Source organism: Eretmochelys imbricata, chromosome 5, assembly GCF_965152235.1.
Source record: "Eretmochelys imbricata isolate rEreImb1 chromosome 5, rEreImb1.hap1, whole genome shotgun sequence".
NCBI lineage: Eukaryota > Metazoa > Chordata > Testudines > Cheloniidae > Eretmochelys > Eretmochelys imbricata.
The window spans coordinates 95475781-95499269 of record NC_135576.1 but is presented as its reverse complement, the minus strand read 5'-3'; the positions used below and the strand labels follow the sequence as shown (position 1 = coordinate 95499269).

Here is a 23489-nt window from a genome sequence, read left to right as displayed (position 1 = left end):
GGAGCCTTATTCCTCAACAAAATATCTCTATTGTAAATAACTATTGCATGGTGTAAGGGGATTTTTGTAAATTAGGTCTTAATAAAAAGTTGGAAATCATGGGTTAGAATTTTCAGTGACCAATCAGACCATTCCTTTTGGTAATATTCTACTTCCGTTAGAGGTTCTGTAACTTTTTATAACTAGAATAAATGGCATATGTATTTGTCTTCATTTTATATTACACAACACGCATATCCAAACATTTCAGCAAATTATAATAGAAGAAAGTGACTCTACTTTTTTATTTAAATTTGGTATTTGGTAACACTGGTGGGTTAACAGTTTAACATCCTGCTTAGATGATCACCCACAAAATATCAAGAAACAAAATGAATACTACATAGTACGGAATCAAATTTAAACCTACAACAACTTTTGTTAATAGGTTCTCAATCAATATGTTCAAACAATGTATTTTAACATATTAAAATTGCTTTTGTATTAAATATCCAGGCTGTAGAGTTCTTTAGGGATAAGAAAAGTGTATGATACATCATACGAACATATTTTTATGCTGAACATTTCTCAAAATAGCACCTCCCGCTGTCAGTGTCTATGCCCCATGAACAGCTGAGCTGAAGTGCTACTGACAAAAGCAAGAAGGGTACAAAAATGATAAATTAGTCAAATTTATACAAGTCAGGAATGAAGTCCAATAATGAGCCTTCTCTTTACCACCAAAATGAAACTGTAGATGTTCTGTTATCTATATATATGTATGAGAGAGACACTTGCTCAACATCATACAATCAAGAGTTCATATTCTATAAACAAACAGTATTATTTTCTTTACAGCTAGAAACAAATATTCTTGTAAGCTTCTAATGAAAGGAAAAACCTACTAACTTTGTTAAATGACAGATATATTTAAAAACATAAAAAATATTTGCCTATTATAGAAAATTAGATTAGAACAAGCTAATGTATGGGTACGCTTATAAGATTATATCTTATTTATTTATTTATTTATTTAGCCAATTCATACCAGCTATCTGAATTTTAAACTGAGATTGACTAGCAAAGAAATAGTATGGCAAAACTCCCTTTATTACAGTATATGCCAGACACAGATTTAGATCTGATACCAAACAAAATATAGCACAGGTCACTGGAACTTCATAAAACATAAACTGCTACGGAAAGAAATGGGGAAAACAAACCAAATATGACTATGAATGACATTCTTAAATGATACCAGCAGTACAAATCTTGTTTTTGTTTTTCCAGTTTATACTGTGTATAATGGTGGTAGCTATAGAATAAGATAAGCAAATATACCTTATAAAATATTATGCACCATCTTTAAGCTCAACATGACTTCAATTTACTAGCACATGCCCTGAGACTGGTCAATGTTATTCATAGATTTTAAGGCTAGAAGGGACAAATATGATCACCTATGATCACAAATATGATCACCTCCTACCGAACACAAGCCATAATATCTCACCCAGTAATTTCCACATGAAGCCCATAACTTCTGTCTTGGCTATCGTATGTTTTGTAGAAGGCTATCTAATCCTGATTTAAAGACTAGAAGTGATGGAGATAATCACTGTAACCATAGCTGATGACACTTTTTGCTTTTCTACAGTCAATTAATAAGCAGTTAAGGTCATAAATAAACAATCTGGGATGACCCATACACATTCCCACCTGTTTCCCTTCTGCACTTGTAGAGCAGAATAGACAACCACAAAAGAAAACCCACATGCCTTGGTTAGCCTGTCAGCATCTAGAACCAATCTGTATTCATTCCAAACGGGATTCTACATGCAACCTGGGGCATCAATAGCACAGGTACCATCCTCCAGAATGGTAGAGTTGCGTAATTATGATATTTTCATTAATGGATCTTTGACTGTACTATTCATTCTTGTAATGTAGTGACTTAACTCTCTGAATACTTCCGGGATAGAAAATTCAAGTACATTTAGCTCTGTATGTGTGTGTGTGTGTGTGTGTGTGTGTGTGTGTGTGTGTGTGTGTGTGTGTGTGTGTGTGTGTGTGTGTGTGTGTGTGTGTGTGTGTGTGTGTGTGTGTGTGAGTGAGTGAGAGAGAGAGAGAGAGTATTTTATTTATATATATATATATAAACACATATTTACCTATAGGCAGATTTCACACACTGACATTTAAAAAAAAACTTAATTAAGGTTGATTTATTTACAAATGAAATGTTTTCAACACACACAAAGGATGTATTTAATGTTTTATTTTTAAACATAATTAAAAAATAATATATAAATATATACATACTGCAAATGTAATACAGATAACAAATTCATTTAAGCCCATTTATGCACATTAGTAACACACCATGTGGCAGAAAGACTAGGACTACAAGAAGACCCCTTGGCGATTTATTTTATATTAAATCCCTAATGGCCTCGCCTCATCTTTGTAAAAATATGCACAAAAGTCCAGACTATGCAGCCATTGAAATGAATGGTTATTTATTTGCTAAACGAGAACCCTATGTTTAATGTTCCTTAGACATAAGGTAGCCTGCAAAAGTCGCATTCCTACAGCTCCATACATCATTTATTTTACATACCCTAACTTCTCACAACAGGCATCAGAAAAATATCTCTGAACAGCATTGTAAGTTGCTGAGAATTTTGTTTCCAATTCCATTACTGGAAGATTAAATGTTAACATGTTTACTTGCTTTTTTAGCATCCAAAACAAATCCATGTACCAATCTGACACCATTTCAAAAACATAATGTGTATATTTATACTGGAAAAGAAAAGTTTGCCAAGTCTGTGATGTGATCAGCAAAAACAGACAATGGAAGTTCAACCCTTCAAATAAAATTAAATACATTATGATTTATGTAGTAACCCAACTAGTTTAAAAGTTGTTTGAAAATGCCTGCCATGCTACAGCTGAGAGAGTTACTTGTTTTTATATAGGTATAATGTGTAATACTTAAATAAAAATCTGTCTTCATAATACACAAAACACCATATAAATCTGCCAGAAAAAACTTGCAAATGTATACACTGTGCTACTACTAATGCTATTTTGAAAAAGATTTTGAAATTTAACCAAGGAGTTTTCCTTCTCTTGGACACCAGTTGGGCTGGTTAGGAGATCAAAATCTAGGGCTTGATCCTTGGGTCTGGCCAATGTTCAGCAGGATCGAAGGAGGAGAGGCATACGTGATGTTATGCCACCTTTCTGTCCTTCCCCTATTCAATCCTTGAGACAGCTGAGGGCTGTTTCAAATCCAAGTGAAATTTATAAGAGCCTCCAGGCTGCTCTAAGTTATGCTGGCTGTAACAGCCTCTTGGGGAATTGTTCCACCAGCCCAAGATCAGCAGAGCACAAAGTGCTGTATCCACCCCCTCTTCCATTCCTGGGACACACCCCACCCTGACCAGGAGGGCCAGCAGCAGGAAGTATAGAGTCAGCTACGCTATCATGTGGGGATTGCCCTACCTAAAGAACACTTTACAAAATTATAAAGTGTGCTCAGATATCAGGGTGAGGAATGTGATGTAAGAACTTTAATAGAGCACTATCTCATCAGTCAATCAGCATTCAGTTTCTCTCACATATACTGATCAAGACCAGATACCTGCTGGCCATATTTTTCAACTGGCTTCCTTAAGTTTCCTTGAGAAATCTCTATTTATGTTATTTTTTTTCTCTTTAAAGATACTGCTAGTTGTGTTATCATTAAGTGGTCCAACTGAGAGCCTGCAGGCTGAACCTGGCCTGCAGGACAATTCCATCCAGCCCCCAGAACTCCTATGGCATCCGCTCCCCCCAACAGCTACCCAGAACATAGAGGGTATTGCAGTGAGTGAAATGCTGCACGATCTACATGTGGAGACAAAATGGCCTCCTACATGGGAGGTCACGCAATGTGGAAGAGGTCATTTTATAGAGCCAGTCTCCCTCCGGCACATGCAGCACTTCTCTACAGCAGCAGAAAGGTGAAGGTAGCTGGTGAGGTAGCCAGTGAGCAATGATGATCCTCAGAGTCATCTCTCTGGAATTATATTTTGGTAATGGGCCTATGGAGGTGCCTCCAGTCCAAACTAGCATCCAGCCCACAGCATTGAAACGGTTGGACCACAGACTCCAGCAAAAAAGTCATCAAGCTTTCATAAGAAACCATAAAGAAAAGTTCCATGAAAGTTGCATATCTTGTTCACTATATTGCATTGTGAGGAAAGAGGAGAAATGGAAAGTTCAATTCACAAAGTATTATTCATCTCTCAGGAAAAAATGACTTTCCCGGAAAGTCACATTGAGAAGATGCTTCTCATTTTCAAGGGAATTCCAACAGAGAACAAGCAAAATATACTCTCAGGGTATAACATAATAAAACAGAAATTAACAGCAGTGCATGCACTCAGTTTTGCTACAATACCCTATGAATAATCTCCATCATGACTTGGAGAAACTTTCCAGTACAAGTAATGAAAACAACAGCCACTTGGGCCATGTTACTTCTCTGTTGCCACTGTCTTGAACAAACGCTGCCATGCATGTAAATAAGATGCAGTTTGTGTGTGATATGGTTCTGTTCATTTCTTGTTTTAACCTAGAAGTTCACTGTAATTTAAATCTACAAAACCCCAAACAGAAAGAGCTTTATCTGAAAAATGCAAAGCTGTGTACATCCAGCTCCTCACACAAATCCTTATTTGTATGCATGAAATGCCTTCCCTGAATTGATCAATAAAGCCCTCTATTCCTTTAATACTACCCTCTATTTCTTTAAAAGACTCCTCAAGATCCATCTCTGCCAAGATGCCTATAAGAGATCAGCAAATTGATGATGGGCAGGTGGGGATACGTGACACTTTATTAATATAATAACAGCAGTAAATATACTCACATATACATAAAATATATATATTTGATTATATTCCAACCCCTCACACCCCTCATATGTCCCTTGTCTTCCCAAATTGTAAACATACTGGAGCAGGGATTGTGCCTTCCTATGTGTTTGTATAGCACCAAGAACCATAGACCTTGATACTTTTCAGGCCTCTCAGTGGTACTGCAATGTGAATATTGACTAGTGATACTAATAGTGAATTAGATGGTAACTGAAGAAATTATTCAATTATTGCCACTATTACCTTTCCCCTAAACCAAAGAACATTTTAGCAAACATTTTCTCTAACAAAGGATATTAGCATCTATATTTTAATAGAAAACTCAGGTCTTAACTCCATAATAACTGAACAGTTCACAAATATTGCAGAATTTATCTTCACAACTCATCTATGAGGTAAAGAAGTGTTATTATCCCCATTTTACAGAGGCAGAGTGACTTATTCAAGATTGCACAGGATGTCAATGGCAGAGCTGGGATATGAACTCAAACATCCTGAGTTCCATCCCAGTGCCTGTCCACAAAACCATCCTTCCTCTCAGAAACACAGGAGCTAAGACAGACTCTAATTTCATTATAGATCTGTAAAACCAATAATAAAAGATAGCATGCTTTTTATGGGTATAAGAAAGACTATGTATGTTATTTCATTTATTAGAATATCAATGTCACTTGATAGATTGATTTTAAGAAGTCTTTATCATTCTTAAATACGCATTTAACCCATTCACAGCCTGAGTGTTTCAGGTGTGCCATTTTCATTCTTCATGACACATAGCAACTACAGCAATAAACATATGTTTGTGAACAACACACTATTCCTGATGGGTTGCAGTAGATATAATCACTTTATTATCACTATTAGAAGCAACAGCAGCAGCAGCTGTGTAACCATCAGAACCAATAAATCCTAACAGATCAGGAGAGATCATGAAACCAAAGCAAATAATAAGGCCTAAGAAAACTCTTCATCAAAAGATGCTCTTAGGTATCTGTTGGCTGGAAGAACAGTTTGACCCTGTTAGTTTTCTAAAGAAGCAAACACATTATAGATGCAACATCTGCGGCATTAAAGCAAAGCAAAGCAAAAGCAGTGTCTCATGTCCTCATTGATGTTTAATTAGTTAATATCTGTACAGCACTCAGAACATGGAAAGCACTGCATAAGTGCTAAGTAGTAGGAATTATCATCATTATTACTAGAGCAAATCCGGAAGTATTTATACAAGCAAAACCCACAGGAAGGTAAACATGAGTTTTATCAGAGTAAAGACTCATGTCTTCAGGACTTTGCCTGAAGTAAAAGACTCAGGTTTTCAGATTTTTGCCTATTGTTAATTATTATTCCTATTATGGGTTACAGAGTTCTGCTTGCTGGGGATGTGGCAGGCAGAGCAGTACACCATGGTTTTGCAAATCCACCCCTGACTCTGTTGGTGCTGTTGCAGATTGCTACAAGCCAACAACTGTCCTATGTGCTTCTGTCAAGCACTGTAAGCCAGACAGAGTTTTGGAAGCGTTTGAACAGAGTGTAGTAACTCAGCAACCGCAAAAATTAATCTCCAGCCACAGAGGCTAAAGCAATGCCACTTCAGTTAAAGCATGTTTCTTTTGCAAAGAGAAGAACTAGAAGGAATGACTTCTAGGAATCACTTCCAGGTAACTTCAGTCAAAAATGCTGGTAATATCAGTGACTTGATGGATAGTGATTAAAGATCATTTAACTCAAGGAAAGAATTGATTGTTTTGTGGATATGCAATTGAATCTCCTTCCCCTAGACAGTTCCATTTAGTTATGCCTCAAACAATGTCCTTGTGAACCACTTCACTGCTTAAGAACCAAATCTTGGTGTTCCCTGCACAAAAGTATTCTAAAGTCAAATGTGATACAATATATTCACTGAGGCCAGTTCTGAAACTTGTCTGCTTTTAGAACTATAAAAACATTGCAGTGGTCAAGTAGTAGAAGAAAGGGATACAAATTATGGGCTAGAATGTGACTAGCCTTAATACAGTTGTGCAAAGTAGAAGTAAAGATCCTCCATCTCCCAGCTGAGCTACGTGAGTGCTACCTGGATGTTGGATCTGGATAGAGCAAAGAGCACAGAAGCTGCATTCCACATACTCTTTCCAGGAAGTAAAAAAAGCATCTTAATTTAATACTGAAGCTCATTATAAGCCTAATTTGTACCACTCACCTAAATTAGCAAAATGATAGACAATGGTTAAAATAAATTATTAGATGATTATAAAATCCCATTTCTTATTCAAAGAATGCAATTCCAACCATCTTGTTATTGGTTATTTTGACATTTGTATATTTTTGCAAATTTTAGGGGCCAAAGTTAAAGCTGAGTGGGCCGTGCAAGTTTGGTGGAGTGATGGAGGATAATGGAGGATTGTATGGCAGTGAGAAAGTGGCTGGACCCTTTAACTGTTCATTTCTTAACTTTCTAACATGTGGTTTTTTAAACTGATTGATTACTGTGCCAGCATGTAAATTACTGTCACTGACACTATTGACACTCTATCACTTATTTAGTAAGCTAGACATTAACTTTTTGACATACTAGCCAGTACAATTAATATCTAGTATGATTAAAGGTATGTAGCTTTGAAATCCCTTCACAGAAGATATCTTGATACGAAACATGCTTCTCTGAGCAATTATAAAGTGTTTTGAATAAGTCAGGAAAGAAAATCCAAGTCTGACATTTTAAACACAACAGGATGATATTCAACAATACAAAGCTATAGACTAGATCCAGCAGACCTAAGCCGCTGGAACTGCTATCCCTGGAATTTCCATAGGCCTTGTGGTGTTTTCAAAGATGAAAACTAACCTCTATTTTCAAGGGGAACTATTCCTCTCTTGTACCCCAAAATGTTGTGTTTCATGGATTCTCCCATTCTGTACTGCTCAACTGCCATAACTGCAGTAAATTAGGTTATTTGATATTATACCAAAACACTCTGTACCTGAGCACACTTAATGCCCTACATGTCCTAACAGGTTCTTCTCCAACTGACTAAACATCACTCAGTGAGGGACAAGTTTGAAGGGCTCACACCATTAACACACTAGGCTCTTCCCTTGCTGACAGTGTCATTTCCGAAGGACATCCAATGAGAGCATGAAGACCACAAAATTGAAAGGTCAAAGATTAATTCATACTTCATGGCACCCAAGAAGCTTGGCAACAGAAAGACAGATGCCCAGGACCCTCAGCTCCTATTGAGTTCAGTGGAGTTGTGGGAGCTCTTAAAATCAAGTCCTTGGTGACTGGGGATGGGGTAGAACCCCATCACCTACTTGCAACATTCATCTACCAATAAGAGAGCAATGATGGCTTCTTCCAGGAAGCCTATTTAAAATAATACGGGAAGGGAGAAAGAATAAAACATGACCGAATCATAAAACATCTGTTCCCCCCTCCCCTCCAGCTTAACTTCTGCTTGTCTCATAGTCAGCGAGGCATGAAGTTTGCAGAGTTTGAGAATCAATGTTTGTGGAACATAGGGGGCTCATTCACTGATAGCCAAAAAGTTCATTTTTATTTGTTTGAATTGGTGATGCAGCACAAATACAGTCTTGGGTATTTTTGGCCAGATTGGCTCTCTGTATGTAGGGTGACCAGATGTTCAATTAGCGGGACAGTCCCCATATTGGCAGCTTTGTTTTACAGAGACTATCCTCCCGGGGAAAAAAAAGTCTCCCGATTTTTCACTCCTTCTATTGGTTACCCTATCTGTATGTAAAGGATCATTTTGGCTAACACAAGATAGATGAGTCAGTAATACAAACCACAATGCTTTTAGATGAGGCGTGCTTTATATGCACCTGCTCAGTGTGTGAGGACTTGGCTGGGACTAAAAGCGACCACCTACACTGATGGGGTATGTGAAGGGACTGCAAAATAGTAAAAGCCCCTAAGAGAAATAGAAGCAAATGTAACAGCTGCCTTAGGCTTGTGTCTTACCCCACTCCTTCTGAGGTGACTGATGCCACTTGCAGGACTAGTCACACTCAGTTGCTGCACTTCCCACCCACATTGTGGCTAGTCCCTGAACATGGGCTTACGGGGAAGGGGAAGGTTCCTCGTGTGTCCCTTTGCGTTCTCACACCTGTGAAGAGCCAGCCTCAACCTGGCCCTGAATGATTTTGATCTGTACTTCGACACACATAACAGCTAATTCTAAAGTGATATCAGCACAATATTCATTAAAAACAATACACTAGAGGAAAGAATATCTGTAAAATATGCCAGGTTTCAGAGTAGCCGCAGTGTTAGTCTGTATCCGCAAAAAGAAAAGGAGGACTTGTGGCACCTTAGAGACTAACAAATTTATTTCAGCATAAACTTTCGCGAGCTACAGCTCCTTTTCTTTTTGTAAAATATGCATAACTCTGAACAGCTAATAGTTATGCACACATTTAACTAAGAGCACTCCAAATTAAGTGGGGTCAGTTCAGAAGTGTGACACTGAAAACCAGCAACCAAAAAAATGACTTTCACCAGTACTGCTAACATAGGAAATGCCTGAGACAAGCAGCCATCTGATTAACAAATTGGAAGGTTTTCTTATCAACCATGGAACGTCTATAATTTATGACCAACATGACTGTTTTCACAGCATTCAAAGCAGGTGTATAAAAGTAAAAAAACAAGGGGACACTTTTCTCAAGGAGTTGAGAGATTATTAACCCCACTGCACAGAAGGGTAGGTTCTGATCCAAGCATTGCAATTTTCTGCAGTTGTTGCTCTAAAGCATACTGGTAAATTACTTTTATTTGAAAGGATATTCAGATGCATAGTAATGAAAGTCAGACCACAAATAACTACAGCATTTATAAAAATGAATTACATCATTGACAAAATCTGCTCATACTCTATCTTGAGAAAACAAGTAACTGAAAATCTATGTGAAAGAACAGGCCACCTTATGCAGCTTGGTTGTTTAGCAGCTATATTCTGTTTATGTTTCCTCTTACCTCAAGGGTCATGTACACCGTGCTAACTGCTACTTTAATTTCTCCATCCGACAGCTCCTTGAGATCCTTCAACATAGCCTCCTCAATATTTAAACCTGTTTGAGGTACAGAAAAACTGTTCAATATATACAAGTTTCAGAGCTAGTCAAATGCAAAAGGATGAGTGAAGACCAGAACTTTAGCCTTAATGTTAACTCTTCTGGCTTTTCGGGGCTCACATCAAAAAATTAACACTATTATTTTATTATTTAAATTAATATTAGTAGCATTGCACTACTACTTTAATATCAGAGTAAACAAAGTTCAAAAGAATTAAAAGACAAAGATCCTCATCAGTTTCCCTCGATGAAGTTGTAAAGGCTCTGATCTGGAAGCATATCGAATACAACTTGTCAATGAGTGCCCATACTCTTTAATCTTTAGATCATGGATATAAAACTTGTGGCACTAATATAGAATTGTTGTAACAAATCATTCAGAGCTGAAGCAATTAAGGTACATACTGTAAATATAAACTTCAGATTATATTCTACCACTGATCTTCCTTAAACTAACATTGTACGAATGGCTGTTTCTGTGTGGCATTAAAGATTAATATAACCCTCAGGTACAGATTAATGTGTGTATGGATGACACAGGAGAGTTTATCATCATCATCTACTGGGTGACTCTTTAATTGTGGGATCTGGATTCTTTTTATATAGGAGCCAGGAATGTTGTGAATTTTCAAATATTTCATTTAACCATATAGCTTTCATGTAATGGGAGATGTCCAGCTAAGAGGCTGCAACATTCTCTAAAACTATATTTAAATAATGCATGATGCATAGGAACATGGTCAATTGACCCCTACCGATAGTGCAGATAATATAGCCAAATAACCACTCATGACTAAAACAGCCATATAAATCATAACTGCTCATCAACGAATTCAGTAGCTAGATTCTCTTCAATCAGCAATCTATTGACAAGATGAACTGGCAGGTTCTCATGTATAGGCAAAATCTTTGATATTTTCATTTCAAAAATTACTATATATAGACATTAGAGTCTTTAATAAGCAGAGTAGCTATTCTCTTCAATGTGCCCAAAATAACCAGTAAACCTATGGATTCAGGTTTGTAAATGAGGACTGCTTCTTAGATGAAACCTGGAACTGCTATTTTGTTGAATTGTTCCACTTCTGCCTAACAAACTAGATACATAAAGGCAAACCGTTCATCTGACTTGCAAAAGACCTCAGAATCTCATCCCCATCTACCTGCACATAGAGCACACAAACATACGCAACGCTAACTATGTAATTTGTAATAAAATCGTAAACAATATTGATAAAACACACAACAATGTAGCTAGTACGCTACTCCCTGTTTAGGGGCACTTGAAATTATGATGCATCAATGGCCATACTAAAGCTGCTTCCAAGAGTAGTAGAAAAGTGGCTAATTTTTTTTTTTTTTTTTAAACAGTGTAGTTTCATTAACAGCCAACTATGGTCTTATCTCTGTGCATGAAACTCCATGGATACCAATCCTAAAAAGACACACAGGCAGACTTCACTTGATGTATTGTTAGTAATCCTGTTAGGTAAAATCCTGGCCTTATTGAAGTCAATGAGAGTTTTGCCACTGACTTCCATATATTGAAGTCAATAGGCCTACACATAATGAGCAAAGTTAAGCACATTTATTAATCTTTGTAGAACTGGGGCCATGAATGGCAAATGTGAATAGTGTTTGTGATCACAGGAAGTATGGCCTTTTAAATATATTTTAATATTTTCATTAATGATCTAAAAGAGGCGCTAAAGAGCACATTGGTCTAAACTGGCAACACCCATCAGACACCTAAAGGGACCAGAAACATAAAAATAAAATTCAGTCTATTTCAACTGTGCAAACAGAAAGCTAATACATTTGGGAGGAATACTCCAAAAAAATTTAACTCAATCAGAGGGAGATGTCCTAGGGAAGCAGTGATGATTAAAGGGATTTCGGGATAATAATGAAAAGCAAACTGGACATGCGTTTGTAATGTGACATGGCAGCAAAAAAAGTCACTGACATTCCTAATGTGTATACAGAGGCTGTACATGACAGAGCTGGGAAGCACTAGAAGCATGTCAACTGCTTTATTCAAGCTGCAGAAACCACTGAAATCAAGCTATATTCACTTCTGTATTGTATCTATGAAGTGACAATGTTTCACTGAATTTTGTTCATATGCATGAACTCTTAATAGAAGCTTTTTGTATATGTCTTTTGTTTTGTATATTGCTTGACCTTGATTTTGGAGCACAGAGAATAACAGAAAAGGAACAATGAGACTGATTCTGCCCTCAATTATACCAGTTTCATTTCAATATAGCTACACTGATTTCAATCGCACTGCTACTGATTTAAACAAGTAGGTTGAGGAAAATCAGGCCCAACGTTCAGAAATTTCATCCCACTGCTGTTTACAATGTATTTCAAGTTTGATACTGAATATTAGGGCAGATCACTTGAGCCAAGCCATATGGTGGACATCACACATTCTTCTCCTTTGCCCTTGACTGGCGGATCCTAGCTTATGCAATCAGGGAGGTCAGCCAGCTCAGCTGGAGCTATTTTCACCTGGTTTCTCACAGGGAGGCTGCATTGAAGTTGCAGTCTCTAATCCAGCTGGGAAGAGAATTTTTTCTCCCAGCCTCCATGTTTTTCTGGATGTGGGACAACTTCTCTGTCGACCTGGGCACATGGCAGGAACTGAGAGAAAGCACTGAAGGACTATCAGTGCTCATGTGAATTAGTCTGTGTCTTCATTACAAAGTGGGTGGATTACCAAGCTGCCTGGAAGCAGCGCCAAGGAGCGCTAGCCTATACCCCAGCCAGGCTAGCTAGCCTGGGAAAAAGCACCTTCAAACCCAGATAGAGAATGTTTTTGGAGGCATGGAGTAAAAATGGTTCAGTCTCATTTGAGTGACAATGAAAAAGAAATATACTTTTCCACTTCTTGCTATTTCAAGTTTTATTTAGGGTTAAAGTCATTTCACCAGCATAGAGCCCAAGAAACTGAGCTCTATGCAGGTGAAGTAGGTTCAGAAAGTAAAATCCATCCCCAAGATGGCATTGAGCTATCTACACTTGAATTAATGCTGAGCATCCTCCCTATGGCTGGATCAGTGGCTATAGCCCACCATGTTGTGTTGAGGCCCACTAAATTGTGCATGTATGTGTGTATATATATATATATATACACACATACATACTAGACAATATTAATTATCTGGTTTAGAACCTCAGCTAGCATGGACAGTCCACAGAAACAAGACTTCTATGCTCCACCTTAAGTCAGTCATTTAACTTAAAAGTAACCATCATATGTTAATACAAATGAAGACATTTTTAATTTTTTATTTCAACTACTGTCATCTCACATAATGATCCATTCTATCTAGATGTAGCCACATGACAAAAATGACAAGCTGCCTGAGGAATGGAAGTAAACTGCATTACCTTGAGCCTTAAATGGGGTCTCCTGGAAAACAGAGATAATGTCTTCTCGAGGAGGCAGCTCTGGAAATTTTTCTTCTAGAATTGACAGTATTTCTTCCTGTTGTTCTGTAATTCTTTCGGGTTCCATAGACATACATTTGAAGAGAATGCTTCCTGAAATGTGAAACAGCAAAGTCAACCCCTCCTGTACAACAGTGAAAAGGTACTAGAGAAACTACAATTCTTACTGTACCAGTTTCCCCTTCCCCTTTAAAGCCCTTTCCTCCTTTGGGCTTGTCTTCACTGTAGAGTTAACTCAAGTTATAACTCGAGTGCTCTCTGCACACACAGAGCCTTAACTGGCATGTATTGGTGCTTTTTTAAATTTGAGTTGGCTGGCCTGTCAGGGGATATAGATTTGTAGGTCACAGCTAGACTTAGCATAACGCATCAGCTGCTAACAATCACCCCATAAAGTAATCCAGTCACTCTTCTGTAGCTCAAGTGTTATTTCCCTGTGTGGCTACTCTCACTAGAGCTATGCTTACTCAAGATGCATTAATTCAAGTGTAGATAACTCAAGCTTACTCTGCAGTGAAGATATAGCCTTCATATACTTGTTACAAGGACCAGTACAAACTGACATGCCAAATTCCCATTTTCTAGGCAGCCAAAGTATCAAATTCTTTAAAAATCTATACTGGTAATTTGTTATTTTGATAAATCTAGCACATTAGGAAAAGCTACTTTAATTTATCATATAATTTCTATTTCTATAGGGTTTTGTTATATTTAAACGTAACGATCCCAAGCTTGCCCCAGGAAGCCAATGGCAACATTTCCACTGACTTCATGATAGGTCCCAAAAATTAGCATGATGTTTTTCGAAGTGAACGTCTCTTTAAATACAAGTAATTGCTTTTCCCGGGAGCTACCTGTTTACAAATCCATCCTGCCTGGTAGCTGAGCTCCCTCTTTTTCCCCACACAGGATGTCAGTATCAATGGACATAGAGTGTGACTGCTAAAATACAGCCAGCAGAACCCTGAAATAAGTACACAAATACATACACAATATCACCCACACCACAATTAAACAAATCTAGATTAAGCATTTTAAGCAAATGATTGATTTTATCGTATTTATTGACTCCATTATTTCCATGCTGAGGATTTCTAATGGCCCTTCTTATTACCAATATAACACAAAACTCTTCCTGTATACAGCACACAAGTAACAACTTCACAAAGGACTTTGAGGATAACTTTAAACTTATGATTTAAGTCAGTCACTAGTCATTCCAGTGTAATCGACTCTAGATAACTCCATGCCAATGTATTTAGATGAAAGCACAGCACGTTCAGCCAAATACGACACATTAATTTCAAAGTTAAAAAAGCGTCCATTAAATAATTGCAGCACAACTGGCACCCTGTTGCAAGAGCTAAATAGAGTTGTCGTCTTTTCCGAGGATTACATAGAGCATACCATCTTCCAGATTCCAGCCTTGATGTGACAAATATTGCTGGCCGGGTAAGGATTCAAGGTCATCCTTTAACTCCCAGAAGGCTTTGTTCCCATTTGCTAATATGCCCAAAGAAAGCATTCACTGCCAATTATTCATGCTAAATTAAGAATAATAAAATCTTATGCTTCAGCATTATTATTTATATTAAAGTAGTTCATAGAGACCCCAATCAAGATCAGGGCCCCATTATGCTAGGACAGGGGTGGGCAAACTTTTTGGCCTGAGAGGCACATCGGCATTGAGAAACTGTATGGAGGGCCGGGTAGGGAAGGCTGCGCAGGTTAACAAAGCAGGTTAACGGCAGAGCTAGGAATTGATCCAGGTCTCCTGACTCCCACTCCAGTATCCTGTTCATTAGACCACAAGCCTGTAAAATGAGTGGAATCCCCTACCCTTTCAATGTAAAACACTGCATAGTTGGGTAAGTGCCTTATGAGGGGTTTTCAGTTCCCTGAGAAGCAGCAAAGATTTTTCCAACCTAGCAGATACACTCCTCTCCTCAAGGACTATTTGCATGTCAAAGTCTTTTAGATTTCAAATTTTGGTTCTTTTTGGCATAGTCCTGGCAAAAAAGTATAGTTTGAATGTTTTTAAACTGGAAAAGTGTGGGGGGTTTTCCACCCTCTGATCACTGAAAGGATTTTCCTCAAACTTTACAACCATCACCTTTGGAGATGAATGTTTTATCCTCAATAGTAACTTTCTTCAAAAAAAGAAAAGGAGTACTTGTGGCACCTTAGAGACTAACAAATTTATCTGAGCATAAGCTTTCGTGAGCTACAGCTCACTTCAGCTGTAGCTCACGAAAGCTTATGCTCCAATAAATGTGTTAGTCTCTAAGGTGCCACAAGTACTCCTTTTCTTTTTGCGAATACAGACTAACACGGCTGCTACTCTGAAACCTTTCTTCAAAACGTTATAAGTGCATGAACGCAGGATGATCTGCTACTGGAAACAATTTTGCAACTTTAAGTATAGGCCTCACTAGCAGACAAATGCTGGTATGGGAGTAGTACTCTGAAGTAGGGAGTGAATCTCTCTGAGGAACTGAGACTAGTTGACATATTAGTCCAAGGGATGAATTTGGCCTAACATGTTCATATGGAGACATACAACCTGAAAATACATAGAGCCATAAAAATTATTGTAACATACCACTCCCTGGAGAGACTGTAGACACTTTTAATATTTATTGTAGGGTGAATCCAGGATGGAATTTCTTTCTTATCTTAGAATTTCCAGAATTTCTCTCTTTTACCCTTAATTTTCTTGGGTTTATGTCAGTCTTATTTTAAATAGTATTCCTCTCTGTGTGGTAGTATTAAAAATCATAAAAGAAACAAGACTGTACAGAAAATATATACTGTGGCCCACATTTTCAAAAGTTGCTAGTGATTTAGGCATCCCAATTTTTGAACACCTTAAGGGGGCTGATTTTCAGGTATGTAAAGTTGGGTATCCAAAAGCTGAAGCACCCATAATCTTTATTCATTTTTCAAAATGTAGGCCTGTATCTTTAGTGGTGGTTCAGTTGGTTGGGGTTTTTTTAATATAAGAGATGGAATAGTTATTATTGTATGTGTCGTCTGAACCATTAACCAATGGATTTAAAAAACAGTATCTTAAGAAGCAGAGGAAATCAGAGCACAAAGTACTGGAAAGCACAATAAAGTAACAGGTATTAGATATAAAAACCATACACACTCATCAATTCAGAATTACAGATGGCTAGAAGGTCAACCCAGATTTGTATACCTAATTGTATAGAAAGAACTAAGATCAAGTAAATTATGCTTCAGTACAATTACAATAACATCATGTTACTAATTTTCTTTTAATATAACAGTCTAATTACAATTGATTAAAAATTGAGCAATAATTACACGACAGCTTTTCCCTGATCAATCCAGGTTTTCAATTAAGCTGTGAGATAAGTGCAGAATTATGTAATTCTAAAAAAAGGCTGAAGGCAAAGGCAATACAGAAACAGTAAAAGAAAAATAAAATTTGATTCTCAGAATTTGAGCAAAATATTTTGTGTGTGTGTGTCTCACACAGTCAATTTCTGTTTCTTTTACATGAATAGTGGAGTTCAGGTAAATGAAAACCTAGGGCCCAGATTTTCAAGATAATAGGCCCCAATGCCCACTGACATCAATGTGAGCTAGGGGCTTTTGAAGATCTGACCCCAAGACACTATGGCAGCTGGATTCTAAAATCTCACACCAGCCTTATACTGGCATAACTCACTTGACTTTAACTAAGTTATTCCTAATATGGACAGGTGTGAGGGAAAGAAGAATCAAGCCCCTTAAATCAGAACGAATCTTCATAATAAAAATTCTTACCAGTGACAATTCCATTTTTCAGTTCAAGAACAGTTTTATTATAGAGCATTGTAAAAATGATTTTCTGAACATTCACGAAGCTAGTTTAAATTAATCTGCCAATCCTTATAAATATATTTTAAAACAGGGAGTTCTAATGTTTCTAAACGTTTTTACCTTTACCTCCCAAATCAAAAGAGCTCGAAGGATTGTTTGAAGATAACTCTATACTGCTATGTCCCTGTATCTGGTTTTCACTGGTATGATATGTTCTTGTGAATTTCCATTGGGAAAGCTCTCTTAGAATTTGATCAGACCCTCACTAGGATACACACATGTGAGTTATTGCATATTTTAAAATCAGAGTTTGAACATGGGTGCAAGAAAGAGTACAGATATGCATTTCACCTGGCTATTTGAAAGCAGCCTTGTACTCTTGATTGCTAGGTTCCTCTCAAGAGTTGCAACTTGACATAGTCTGGTTGTGTGCAAAACTTTCTGATAGGAAACCCACTTTGGGTTTTAAGGGGAACAAGCATTTTCATCCCAACATGAAATGTAGGCCTTATAGCATTAATGGAGTAATTAATCAAACAGGCACCCAATTTTAAAAGCTTTTTTGTCGTAGGCATTCTGTTGTTTAATGCTTCTGCTAAGAAAAAAGGAAGAGAGAGAAAGAGTCTTCTCAAACTAATATAGAAACATCTGCAATTCCCAATGTCAACACGGGTGTATTCTTCCTTCAATGTATACATTGTGCTTGTTAGCATTAATGGGACATACACACAAAATCCCTGCATATTAGTGGGATATGGAGCCCTCAATTTCTTTATGGGGTTTAAGATCCCACATAGTTTAGAAAAACGAACTCAGAGTTTGTCCTAAGTAACACTGCCTCACCTCATTTCTCTTCATCCTAGGCATGCTTTCATTACCACTTTCCCAGACTGAGTCAGATCAGCAGTCCATTTAAGTCATGTACTCTTTTAAGTATCTGTTGTAAAGGAGATCCATCAGCTAAGAACACTGTGGCATGTACGCCCCATATTCTTCATAGAAATATTATGATATGAATATGGCATAACTAAAATGTGTTTTATGCAAGATGGGTCATGTGAGGTATCATTGGAAAGGTTATGATGTACTGACTCTGATTATCCTATTTGTATGCATTTATCATTTCTATATCTGAAGTTAGAAATATTGACTGTGTATAAATTACTGAAGTGTTAGCACCTGGGGAATGCCCACCAGACAGAAGGCAATCAGCCTGGAAGGGCCATTAGGAAGGGCAATAAGACTTTGAAGATGCTAATTTCCCATCTTCCTGAGAAGCTTCCTGGGATGCTGCTTTGACACTACAGGGTCAGGTGTTTATGTCACCTGGTACTGGACCCCATCTTGACCTACTAGTATTTTTCCACAAAAGGCGTGGAGACCAAACTGGGAAACGAAGGATTCCCGCCATATGTAAATCCTATTTAAGGCAGGGAAGCAAGAGTTAATCAGGGCTCCTTCTTCACTGACTCTCCACCCAGGATGACTGTTGAGAAGATCTAAGAAACAAGGACTGAGGGGGAAAGAAGAGCTGAGCCCGGACCAGAAAAGGTGTCTGGCCTGTTAAAGAAATGCCTAAAATAACATTTAGGGTGAGAAATTACTACTTGTAACCAGTTTCTTTAGTGTATTGAGCTTAGTTTGTGTGTTTGTTTTATTTGCTCAGTAATCTGCTTTGAGCTGTTTGCTATCCCTTGTGATCACTTAAAATCTATCCTTTGTAGTTAATAAACTTGCTTTGTTTTCTAAAACCCAGTTTGTACAATTCATAATGGGGGAAGGGGGCAAAAAGCTGCGCTTATCTTCCTCCACATTGAGGGAGGGGGCGATTTTCATGAGCTTACGCTGTACACATTTCTGGGCAGGGCAAGACAATATAATTTTGGGTTTATACTCCAGAGGTAGTGTGCACTGGAGTACTGAGCAATCCCCAAGCTGAGTCTTCCCACGCAGAGCTGATCTCAGTGTCTGTGTCTTTTGCAACTGTGTGTGGCCCTACCTGTGTGTGTCTGTGCTCGAGGAGGCTTGAGGGCCTGGCACTGCGGGACAGGGTGAGGCTGGTCGAACGGGTGGGCTCAGTGGGACACCAGTATATCACTTTCATTACCACTTTCCCAGACTGAGTCAGGTCAGCAGTCCATTTAGTCATGTACTCTTTTAAGTCTCTGTTGTAAAGGAGATCCATCAGCTAGGAACACCTCCTGCCAACAACTTGTTTTTACTGAGAGCTAGTGCAACTCCCATTGGATTCCTGAAAGGACTCCAGAAGCTCTTCTGTCTACTGACACACACAAACAAAAGAAAATACAATATATAATCCAAGGGTTGATATTACTTACCATGTGCATCACACTGCATTACTGGGTTTTGGGGGTGGGGTGAGGAGAGAGGACAATGGATAATACGCTATGCTGATTTAAAAAAATGATGGACATTTTATTCTTTTCTCAAAGCAGTTCAGAAGTACCACTTTTGCCAAAAGCAATTGCTCTGCATTAATATTAAACATGATCTAATGAAGGCAGAAGTTGTTTTGGGAAAACATTAAAAACAGCACAGGCATCTCCTGCATGATAAGTTTGTGGCTGAAAAGAATAGTGCAATGAAAATACAGATGCCTCCCTTTTTCACCTAGGTTTTGATCTTTAAGATGAAAAAGAACGGATAGTAGGGAGGTGGGAAAAGAAGCAACATTTCATGAAAACTGTACATAGAGCAAAAAAGCAGCCCTCATTGATGATCAGCAGTTTAAAAAAAAAAGATTCCTAGCTGAAATGCTACACAATCTTGGTGGAAAAAATATTTGCCTTCTGGAAAATGCTTTGTTTCTAGACACAGTAGGAAAAACATCTTATCAAGCCAAAAAATCATTGTTTGGTGAAGCTGAAAATGTTCCCCTTTCTCTCTCATACTATATGTATAATAAAGGGATGCAATTCACTTGGACTTCATGACCATTTAAGAAAAGTGTGAATCACGCATCTGATAAATGCTGGCACCTTTCCCAAACTCCCAAAAAGGACCTGTTGTGAGTTGCTAAAATAACAAACTAATTTTGAAAGCTGAACTGCACCAGCACCGCACTGAAAGGTATTAATGCTTCCGTTCATCTCCAGAAAAATCAAATTCAGTATCTATAAATATTGTTGTTCATCTTGGTAAAAAACTGCTAGTATTTACGTGTTGCAATCTGCATCTTGTGGCATCCTTCAAGTCCTTATACAAATAAACAGAAGGAGGCATTTTCAAGAATGCACTGACTCAAGGTACACGACAATCAGTTTTTTGAATCACTCCTTGCCAGCTGGCTCCAACAAAAAATGTAATGATTCAGCAATGTAATGGATCTTGAGTTTGGCAACAGTCCCCTAGTAAACATCTCTGGGGAAATAAAGTAATACAGGCCCAAGACTCTGGCAGATTTTATAATCATTTGCTTCTGGCACAAATCCAGAGTCAGAACAAGCACTGACTTAAGGCAGATATGATTGTGCAGTACTTTGACTCTTGGAGCAGGTTCTGATTAAGGCCCAAGGGTAGAATTAACTCACAGTGTGTCTGAAGAAGAGACAAAGATATCAGGAAAGCATACAGCTTAAAAAAGACCTTAAATAATAATACTGCCTACATTAATGATGTTAAGTTTTGCATGAATATGCCTTTTCTTCCCTTCTCCCTTTTTTTCCATTCAAAAGCATGTCTAATTTGTTCAAACTTATAACAGTACACAGAGTATTTTTAAATGCTTTCAGCTATTATTAAAATTAATAAATACTGTGAGCCAAAGTTTCAGAATTCCGAAGAAGTCTGTTGAGATGGCACCTAATGAAACTGTTACAGCTGGTACAGCACAACTGAAAAGATATCTCTAAACCTAGGCATTTGAATCATGTTACTAACATTGCAATATCACCCCCCATACATCCTAAAGGCCTGAATCAGTGCCCACTAAAATAAATGTTAAAGCTCCCATTGACTTCAGTGCTGATTATCTCCGCTCAGCAATTTTATGAAATCAAATCCAAATTCATAGCACTTTGACTTTCACGTTAGCTCTCCGAACCTAAACACCAACAAAAATTGCTCCATGTAAATTATACAATTATTTTATGCTACAGATAGTATTAAAAGGGAGGAATACTAGTGTCAGTACTTCTATACTGGCTTTATGCCACTGGAATATCACCTATGCCCTGGAGCAATCATGCTAGAGTGAGATATGTCAGCCTTACAGCATATATCCACTGGCGGTGCAGCACAAAACAGCTATTCTTCACCCCAGAATATGGTCCTCTGCTGGTAGCTACAAAGTCAGAATGGCCATGAAGAGCAAATCATTTTGGTATCTGTATATGAGTGGGAATTTTTCTACATTTCCAGTACTGTAATTGGTTGCCTTGATCTCCATGGCTGCTCCCAACAGTGATTTGAGATCCCAGAATTTAACAGTCCTCTTGCAAAAGGCAAGACTCTTATAACAGTACAGCTGCATATAGAATCATAGAATCACAGAATATCAGGGTTGGAAGGGACCTCAAGAGGTCATCTAGTCCAACCCCCTGCTCAAAGCAGGACCAATCCCCAATTAAATCATCCCAGCCAGGGCTTTGTCAAGCCTGACCTTAAAAACTTCTAAGGAAGGAGATTCTACCACCTCCCTAGGTAATGCATTCCAGTGTTTCACCACTCTCCTAGTGAAAAAGGTTTTCCTAATATCCAATCTAAACCTCCCCCACTGCAACTTGAGACCATTACTCCTTGTCCTGTCCTTTTCTACCACTGAGAATAGTCTAGAACCATCCTCTCTGGAACCACCTCTCAGGTAGTTGAAAGCAGCTATCAAATCCCCCCTCATTCTTCTCTTCTGCAGACTAAACAATCCCAGTTCCCTCAGCCTCTCCTCATAAGTCATGTGTTCCAGACCCCTAATCATTTTTGTTGCCCTTCGCTGGACTCTCTCCAATTTATCCACATCCTTCTTGTAGTGTGGGGCCCAAAACTGGACACAGTACTCCAGATGAGGCCTCACCAATGTCGAATAGAGAGGAACGATCACGTCCCTCGATCTGCTCGCTATGCCCCTACTTATACATCCCAAAATGCCATTGGCCGCCTTGGCAACAAGGGCACACTGCTGACTCATATCCAGCTTCTCGTCCACTGTCACCCCTAGGGCCTTTTCTGCAGAACTGCTGCCTAGCCATTCAGTCCCTAGTCTGTAGCTGTGCATTGGGTTCTTCCGTCCTAAGTGCAGGACCCTGCACTTATCCTTATTGAACCTCATCAGATTTCTTTTGGCCCAATCCTCCAATTTGTCTAGGTCCCTCTGTATCCTATCCCTGCCCTCCAGCGTATCTAGCACTCCTCCCAGTTTAGTATCATCCGCACATTTGCTGAGAGTGCAATCCACACCATCCTCCAGATCATTTATGAAGATATTGAACAAAACCGGCCCCAGGACCGACCCCTGGGGCACTCCACTTGACACCGGCTGCCAACTAGACATGGAGCCATTGATCACTACCCGTTGAGCCCGACAATCTAGCCAACTTTCTACCCACCTTATAGTGCATTCATCCAGCCCATACTTCTTTAACTTGCTGACAAGAATACTGTGGGAGACAGTGTCAAAAGCTTTGATAAAGTCAAGAAACAATAAATCCACTGCTTTCCCTTCATCCACAGAACCAGTAATCTCATCACAGAAGGTGATTAGATTAGTCAGGCATGACCTTCCCTTGGTGAATCCATGCTGACTGTTCCTGATCACTTTCCTCTCATGTAAGTGCTTCAGGATTGATTCCTTGAGGACCTGCTCCATGATTTTTCCAGGGACTGAGGTGAGGCTGACTGGCCTGTAGTTCCCAGGATCCTCCTCCTTCCCTTTTTTAAAGATTGGCACTACATTAGCCTTTTTCCAGTCATCCGGGACTTCCCCCGTTCGCCACGAGTTTTCAAAGATAATGGCCAATGGCTCTGCAATCACAGCCGCCAATTCCTTTAGCACTCTCGGATGCAACTCATCTGGCCCCATGGACTTGTGCACGTCCAGATTTTCTAAATAGTCCCTAACCACCTCTTTCTCCACAGAGGGCTGGCCATCTACTCCCCATGCTGTAATGCCCAGCGCAACAGTCTGGGAGCTGTCCTTGTTAGTGAAGACAGAGGCAAAAAAAAGCATTGAGCACATTAGCTTTTTCC

General features: G+C 38.6%; 1 protein-coding gene across 1 annotated transcript in view; it reads right to left on the bottom strand.

Moving 5' to 3' along the window:
- The window catches only part of PRUNE2 (prune homolog 2 with BCH domain), a 205820-nt gene that overhangs the window by 111382 nt on the left and 70949 nt on the right, over positions 1-23489 (bottom strand). The window contains exons 6-7 of the mRNA XM_077818026.1: positions 13398-13550; positions 9901-9995 (exon numbers count right to left, since the gene is read on the bottom strand). Of these exons, the coding sequence (XP_077674152.1) occupies positions 9901-9995; positions 13398-13550 (248 nt within the window). The remainder of the gene's footprint in view (positions 1-9900; positions 9996-13397; positions 13551-23489) is intronic.